Source organism: Belonocnema kinseyi, chromosome 4 (genome assembly GCF_010883055.1).
Source record: "Belonocnema kinseyi isolate 2016_QV_RU_SX_M_011 chromosome 4, B_treatae_v1, whole genome shotgun sequence".
Lineage (NCBI taxonomy): Eukaryota > Metazoa > Arthropoda > Insecta > Hymenoptera > Cynipidae > Belonocnema > Belonocnema kinseyi.
Window position 1 is genome coordinate 124,734,016 of NC_046660.1, and position 8,185 is coordinate 124,742,200.

Consider the following 8,185-nt stretch of genomic DNA (forward strand, 5'->3'; position numbering starts at 1 on the left):
CCCCCCCCCCCCCCCATCAGCGAAAATATGCGTTTTCGAGAGAAATGTTTCAGACAAAAGTTTCAGGGTTTTGGACGAGAATCTGAATGGTAACCTTGAATCTGACCTTGGTGTTGACATTGAAGATTATTTCAAGGTCAAATTTTATTTTTCAATTGGAAACCCCTATTTTTGACACCGCCAATCGAAAGAACGCAAAATTTTACGTTCAGATAGGCATCAGCCATGTTACCCGATGACCTGCAAGGCCATTTCAGGGGCGTATAAACTCAAACAAGGTCTAGACGGCTGATCAGCGAAAATATGCGTACAAAAAAAAGGTTAAGCATTGTATCTAGATCCAGTCCACTAAGGCGAGATCCATCGTAGGTCTCATCAGTTCAAAAAAACAAAACCTATGCGGATCCGGCCTGCTAAGGCGAACTCGATTGAGGGTCTCGTCAATCCACAAAAAAAGGTCGTATGTGGATCCGGCCAGCTAAGGCGAGATGGTCTTATCAGACCACAAACATTTGAAAAATAAAAGTTGACTTTGAAATAACCTTGAAATCAACGCCCAGTTCAGCTTCAAGGTCACCATTCAGATCCTCGTGCAAAACCCTGAAACTTTTTCCTGAAACATTTCTCTCAAAAACGTATATTTTCGCTGATCAGCCGTCTAGACCTTGTTATTCATACGGCCCTGAAATGACCTCGAAGATCATCGAGTCACATGACCTTGATCCATATCTGAACGTAAAATTTTGCGTTCTTTCGATTGGTGGTGTCAAAAATAGAGGGTTCCACTTGAAAAAAAAGTTGACCTTGAAATAACCTTGATGGTCAACGCCAAGGTCAACTTCTAGCTAACCATTTATTTCCTCGTCTAAAACCCTGAAACTTTTGTCTGAAAAATTTCTCTCGAAAACACATATTTTCGCTGATGGGGGGGGGGGGGGGGGGGGAGGTCCGATAATTTTTAATGGCCCCGTATATGTGTGTCTGTATGTATGTTTGACGTGCCACGACAAAAAGGGACTAACGCTCTAAACGAGAAGATAACTGCGAAGATATTTTTATTGCGAACAAATTCTCTATTCTGGCTAATATAATTCAGTCATTAAACCCTGAAAAAAATCAGATTCACGTGAAAATGCGAATCTAAAAAAAATGTTCAATACGGGTATTACTGCGGGTTTACATGATTTACTGCGTGCCAACTGTTGCGATGATCCAATCACTGTGCCGGTAATACTGCGATTTTATTTTAAGCGAAGTTGCAAATGTTTTGTAAAATTCAAGTTATTCTTACTTATAAATTTATTAACAATGTGTTTAAATTGCAATATTGTAACATTAGAAACATACTCAGCCTTAATACCCTCGCTTACAGTTAGGTAAAGTTAAAGTTAGTAAAGTTAGGCTAAAGTTACAGTTAGGCAAAGGTTTAAAAACAGGGGCAACAGTGTCAATTTCACGACAGTGAATTTTGATTTGTTTTATTTTGTTGAAAAGTCATTAAAAACGAGGAAAAAAAATCATGTGACTTCCTTTAGATTTTCTGTAAATGTAGGTGACATACAAATTAGAAAATTTAAATAATAGTAGCTTACAGAGTTAATTGTAGAGGAGGACCTTATCTCAGCTCAAAAATTTGATAGAAAGCTCAGACGAAGGTTGAGATAAGTAAAAAAATAAATAATACAATGGCATACGCAATAAATTTTCAAAATTATTCAGTAATTGGCTATTCCCTTGAAAATCCCTATATAGGTTCATATATAGGAATTCACCTATATCTGACACCTATAGGAAATGACATAAGATCCTAGAAAGGATCCTATATAGGTTCCTGTATAGGATGCTGTATATGTTTCTGTATGGGACCATATCTGGATGCGCAGTAATATTCAATGGCACCTACAGCTGCGCAGAAGTTTTTTTGGTCATCCAGAAGCACCTAAAAACACACATATCATTAGGTATCATGAGGTACCATTAGGTACCTTATTGGGGAGTGTGCTATACAGGCACCTATATAGAATCCTATGTCATTTCTTATAGGTGGCACCTCTAGGTGAAATACATAGGATCCTATGTAGGTTCCTATATAGGTTCCAATATATGATCCTATGTAGGGACCTATATAGAAATTTTCAGTAGAGTTAGAAATTATTTTTGCTATTTTTTTTTCTTGCGCACATAAAAGGAGTCATCTGTATCAGTGTCAGTCGAGGGTCACTATCCTCACTTTTCCACAGCTACCTGATTACCAGAATGCACTCGTATTTATTTTTAGGCTTCTGGAAGAGTTGCTGAATTGGGACTGCACGGGAGAAACTGAATGGGGACCCTGGAGCGGACAGTTACGATTGAGTATATTGCCTGGATCAGTTACACTCGCCGCCCCCAAGCGACATAAACAAACGTACAAAAAATAATTGCTAATAGCCAATTATTTAATAATTTTGAAACTTTATTTCGTATTTCATTGTATTGCTTGATTTTTTTTACTTATGTCAAACTTTGAATGAGCTTTCTATCACAATTTGGAGCTGAGATAAGGTCTACCTCTTTAATTAGTTCTTTAACCTATATTTACAGAAAATTTCAAAGTATTTGCCTGATTTTTTTCGCCTCGTTTCTGTTGGTTTTTCAACAAAATATAACAAGTCAAAGTTCACTGTCGTGTACTTGATGCGTGTGATAGTAGGTAGTGAAAGGCGACTCTCGAAAAGCTGCATAAATTAAATTATTTCCTCCTGCTTCAAAATTTCTCAGATAATAGTCGACATAATACTTGAAATATTAAACAAAGTCAGCTGGCTGTATGTGGATGCAAAACCAGTCAGCTAGCGTATTATATATAGGCGAGCGCCGCTCGCGTCTTGCTCCGCATTAGACTTTTTAGTACCTCTGTTAATGAGTTTTCCACCCACGTACAGCCAGCTGACGATTATTTATTTGAAAATTATCATGTAAATTATAATCTGACGAAGTTGTAAGCGGAAGAAAATCATTGACTATTAATCATTGACAATTAACTGCTATCTCAAAAAGTTTCAAGCGGACGGAAATCATTGAAAACTTTTTTTACCTGCTGGGGCGGCTACCATTGCCCCACCCACCCAAAGTGCCCCGCTGACGCTAACTACACTTAAATTAAACATGTCTGAAGCATTCCCTAAAATATTAGGCGGAAGGAAAGTGGTCGCAAAAACTGTTGCTGGCTCCCGGACTATTATAGATCTTACGTCCTAAATGCGGCTCTGTGGCATGCCCATGTATGTATAGGTCTCTCCAGTGCGAAGGTATCGTGTAGCGCTTCTGTCGTTGCGCTCAGGATCTTTGGGGATATCATCAGCTAGATGCAGTTGCTTTTTATTTTTTGCATATATTTTAAGATCATCCATGTAAAATACATGAGTGACCTTATGTTTTGGATTTTCAGGTTTGCCTCAAAAGTACTCTTCGAAATGGCTCATGGTGTCGCCCTGAAAGACACCTCTCTGAAAGGTGACGTTTTTAGTTGATATGCGAATGAATCTTTAAGCTTTGCGACAGACAGATGATAAGTCTATGGGAGGTTGGATTGAAAGCTTTCCGATAATCAATCCAAGCCATCGATGGTTAGCGCTGGTAGAATGTTTTGTCTTTTCAGACACATTTATTGATAAGCAAGTTCTCCCAACATCCTGCTACGCCCTTCTTTGAGCCGTGTTCATACATTTCTTGCCACATAGGACCGATTTCCCGAACAATCCTATCATTCAGGATAGCTGTGAAGTTTTTATACAGTGTGTTCAGATCAGTGATAGCCCTTTAATTCTTCCGATCAGCCACTCCGAAATAGACTCTTCTGACTTTAGATATGAGGTGAAAATGTGGGCCAGATGTTGGTGGGTTGAAGGAAACTTCTTTCATCAGAAAGTCTTGATGTTATCTGGTCCCGGAGAAAAATAGTTCTTCATGTCACTTAATACTTTTTTCACCTCCTCGGTAGTGATAGGTCGGCATTCTTCCAGGGGTGGTATAAGGGCATTGTACAGCTCCTTCAAGCTATTTATGTTATTTGAGTCTTCTTTCAGATGGTCGACAGTAACTGGAGGGTTTTGGAAGAGTCGAGATGGGCCAGAGAAAAGATATTGATTTTCTCTGACCCACCTCTCCCTCCGTTCTAGACGTCTCCCAGCGTGAGATAGTACCCGTATTCTGTCATAAGTATGCTGCCTGCAGGTCAGCAGCTTTGACTTGTTAAATGTATGATAATGGATTCGCAGTTCGCGCGCTAACAGTCGAACCTTGGCGGTGAAATTCCTGCCAGATATTATGTAGTCAGTCACACACTGAATGCGGGACGCGTACTGTCTTGCCCTGCCTATCTTTGTGGTGAGTTGGTGCGTTCGTCTTTTGGTTTTATGATAAGTCGGTGTTTTTGTTTTACGTTTTGCGTCCGCTAAAGCTCTTGCTGCTATTCTTCTATTGGATGCCTGACCGCGGTTGGTCTTAGTGTCGCCTTCTTTCCCTGTTGCCGGCTTGTTCTGGCTGCTGTAGAGTAGGCACTTAGCTTACATAGTCCCTTATCCGAAGTTGTTCAGCATGAGTTCGCAGACAGTGATGCGAAAAGTGCGATAGCTCTGGGTGTTTCTCGCACCACAGAGCATGCAGTCGTGCCATGTAACCTCCTCGTTCAGGGGCCACACTGGTATCTTAGCGCTCTCGCAACTCGTCATTGAGTCAATCTGTTCACTAAAAGTTTCGAGATTCCACCGATCATCGCAACGACTCCGTCTTGATTGGCTTCACCAACTATAGGGTATATAGTAAATATAAAATATAAATAAAAAATTGTATATATTTGTCATGGCCCAGTAGCCGAGTCCGTGATTTAGCTAAGTTCCTAGGAACGTGGCTAAACGGCTCCGAATAGATGAATTTACCTGCTGAACATTTTGTTAGTCTATGGGGCGGATCAGGTCAGGAAGTTAACCAAACGATCGGCCGAATCGTCTAATGGCCAAAGGCGTTTCAGACCGTTAGAATATCTTTAGTTTAATCAAAAGGTGTTTTAAGGAAAGGTATTCTTGTATTTCAAATTGCATGAATTGTTATAAACATATTGTCTTAACAAAAAGTCGACAGGGGTTATTTGTCTTCAAAGTATACTCATCTCTGAATTGCTTGCTTTCACCGTCAGGATGATACGTGGCCATTAAAATGTAAGATTATACGTTATAATTTAATTAGCTACGCATATGATATAAAAAAATATACAGCCCAGACATGTATAGGCAGAAAAAATAGTTATATCTTCTTGTCTGATTGTAGTTATACACTCAACTCTCGAGTTAAGAACCCTCACTACATGCTATTCAAGGAAGTGCTGGCCTCGTGTGGCTTCGGAATATTATAAAGTGCGGAGCAAGTAAGGCGGTGCTCACACTAACAATAATAGGAAATGATTCACACCGTCACTGGCTGTTTACGTTTGGATGCCACCGAAATAAGCTGAATGCTAAAGCAAGCAATGTACGAAACCGTGCTTAACTCAGGAGTTGAGTGTATTACCAATGACGTTTTCTCAAAAAACGTTGAAATTCATTAACGTTTGTTTATTTTTAAGAGAAATAATGTAAACAACTGCACATTATGGGCGTTTCTAAGCAAAAATAAATTGTTTTTTTCTCCTGATCTTGTTGAATTTATTAATGCTTAGTAATGGTCTTACGTTTATATTCTTTAATGGTTACTAATAGAAATAGATGTCATTTCAAAATAATATTCACCTTAGAATCACATTGACATATCTTCATATGAATCACAGGTGTAGACGTTACTGCTAATCAAGACGAAATTTCTGGTCACGAAACTTTCCAACTAGAGTTTGACCGAGTAACAAAGAGATGGTATATACGCACAATGCAAGATCGTTATTGGAATTTGGAAGCTGGCAGCGGTATTCAAGCCTCTGACCACAAACGCTCTTCCAACGCTCTCTTTGATTTGGTCTGGCAACGAGAGGATGGAACCGTAGCACTGCGCGCCAACAATGGAAAGTTTCTGGCTACAAAACGCTCTGGACACCTTTACGCTAATGCTGATTCGATTAGTGGAGCCGATTCCGATATTTGCAAGTATTATTTCTATCTGATGAATAGACCAGTCTTGGTTCTCCGTTGTGAGCAAGGCTTCGTTGGGCCCAAAAGTGCTGCTAGTCCTAAGTTGGAATGCAACAAAGCCAGCTATGAAACTATTCGAGTCGAACGTTGCGAACGAGGAGTCGTTAGATTCAAAGGTATACAATCCTTTTTATTATACTTTTAAGACGTTCGCATACTTTCATGTAAAGCTGAGAGTATATTTAAAATTTCTTTTAACAAGTACCTAATCTCAATGAGGTTGAATTTTCATTAGTTCTTATATAAGGACCGCGAGTACTTAAGGCTGATGTAGCGGTGAACAGAAAATATTAATATCTCTAAGGTCACTTAAATCTCCTCTAAGCTTTCATCTCTAGAGAACAATATTTTAAAAAGGTAATTGGCAAACTTTCCTGCACCCCGAAAGTGTTTTCGCTGTGGATAAAGTTGGGGCTGGTATATGGGTTTTCGAACAAAAAAGAAAACATTTGCGAAAATGCGAGTGAAAAAGTGTAGAAATGAGGTGGAGTAGAAGCATAGAAGGCCGAACAATGCTACCACATGGAAGTCAAAACAGAAACCAACACTTACATCTATTAATATTTTTTTCAGGACTGGAGCGGCACTGTAAGCGCCGTAATGGCAATGAGTACTCTTTTGTTTTTACTCCACTTCCTATTTAGCACATAAAAATCCGGATTATATACGAACATCACGAATCAAACGATCAATTGAGGGGCCCGAAACAGAAAGGCCACATAAACTCATTCCGCCGCCTAAGAGTTGTCTAGGTTTTGGCGAAGTATTGTGGCTATGTTCATTCGAGCTGGACAATACTTAGTCGGCGAAAAGGCTTTATGTCCCCTTTCTGTTTCGGTCCCCTCAATTGGATCAAAGCGTGGACCGAGTGATATTAGAAAAATATGTTTAATAGTCAATCATATGTCATCTCTATCAGCCGGTGGTTGCAACGGTCCACGGGTTCGCCATCAGCTGATAGAGCTGAGATATGATTGGTCATTATCTAGAATGTTATCATACCACGTGATCCGTGAATTTGAACAAATTGCTTGTTTTGTTCGTGAACCCGACATTTGTGTGCAAAATAGGAAATGCGGTGAAATTAAAGAGTACTCTTTCCCTTTGTAGTGCCAGGAAAGTGTCGCTCTTATCCCAGAAAAATATTATTGAAAGTGTTGATTTATCTTTTGACTTCCACGTGACAGCATTTTATTAGGCCTCTTACACTTCTACTTTCACTCATTTCCACACTTTTCCACTCTCGCATTTTAGCAGATATTTTCTTTATCTTTTCTGGGCAAAAAAAAACCGAATACTAGACCCAACTTTTGTGACAGCGATTCCCATTTCGGGTTGCAGGAAACCAAGTGACAGCATTATTCTGCCTCCTTTACGCTTTTTCTTTGATCATTTTTATACTTTTCCACTCTGGATTTTTAGCAGATATTTCTTTTTCTTCTTCTAAAAACCAAATAGCATCCTTCACTCTTGTCACCGCAGAGTACGTTAAATAAAATTAAATAAAAATACTTTCGGTCAATTCCACGTTTGTAACCATTTCGTCCTGTGCATGAAAATTTTAGAATTCAAACGCCTAAAGCCGAGATATTTGTTGTTTAACCCTCTGATGGTGCCCTGGGTGTGCAACCACCAAGAGGTAGTATAAATATGAAAATTGTCAAAAAGATATGAAGAGGGCAGTAGGGGTAGGGTTCGCTAAATTAGAGGAAAAATGGGGCCTACTTGTGAGGCATGATACTCTAGTCATTAGTTTGCATCTATTCAAGTTAGAAGAGTTTGAAGCGCATTTTGGGTATCTATTCACTGTTTTAAGATTGAAAAAAAAGTATCCTTTTTTATGACATAAAAACTGTTAACGCCACCTTATAGCTAAAAGTTTGGTTTATGAATCACTATGATTTTTTAAATTTCGCATAATTTTAAGGAACTACAGTCTGTCAAGTTAAAGCGTGGGTGGCTTTACTCGCAGTCGGTAAGGTGTATCGACATGATTTTGGTGTCAAAATATTAAGAAGAGCTCCCTC

The 8,185-nt window shown here is 39.2% G+C and overlaps 1 protein-coding gene across 1 annotated transcript in view; it reads left to right on the forward strand.

Annotated features, from left to right (window-relative positions):
- Positions 1-8,185, forward strand: part of LOC117170548 (protein singed) — a 131,272-nt gene that overhangs the window by 120,995 nt on the left and 2,092 nt on the right. Inside the window, exon 7 of the mRNA XM_033357357.1 lies at positions 5,804-6,274. Coding sequence (XP_033213248.1) covers positions 5,804-6,274 — 471 coding nt within the window. The remainder of the gene's footprint in view (positions 1-5,803; positions 6,275-8,185) is intronic.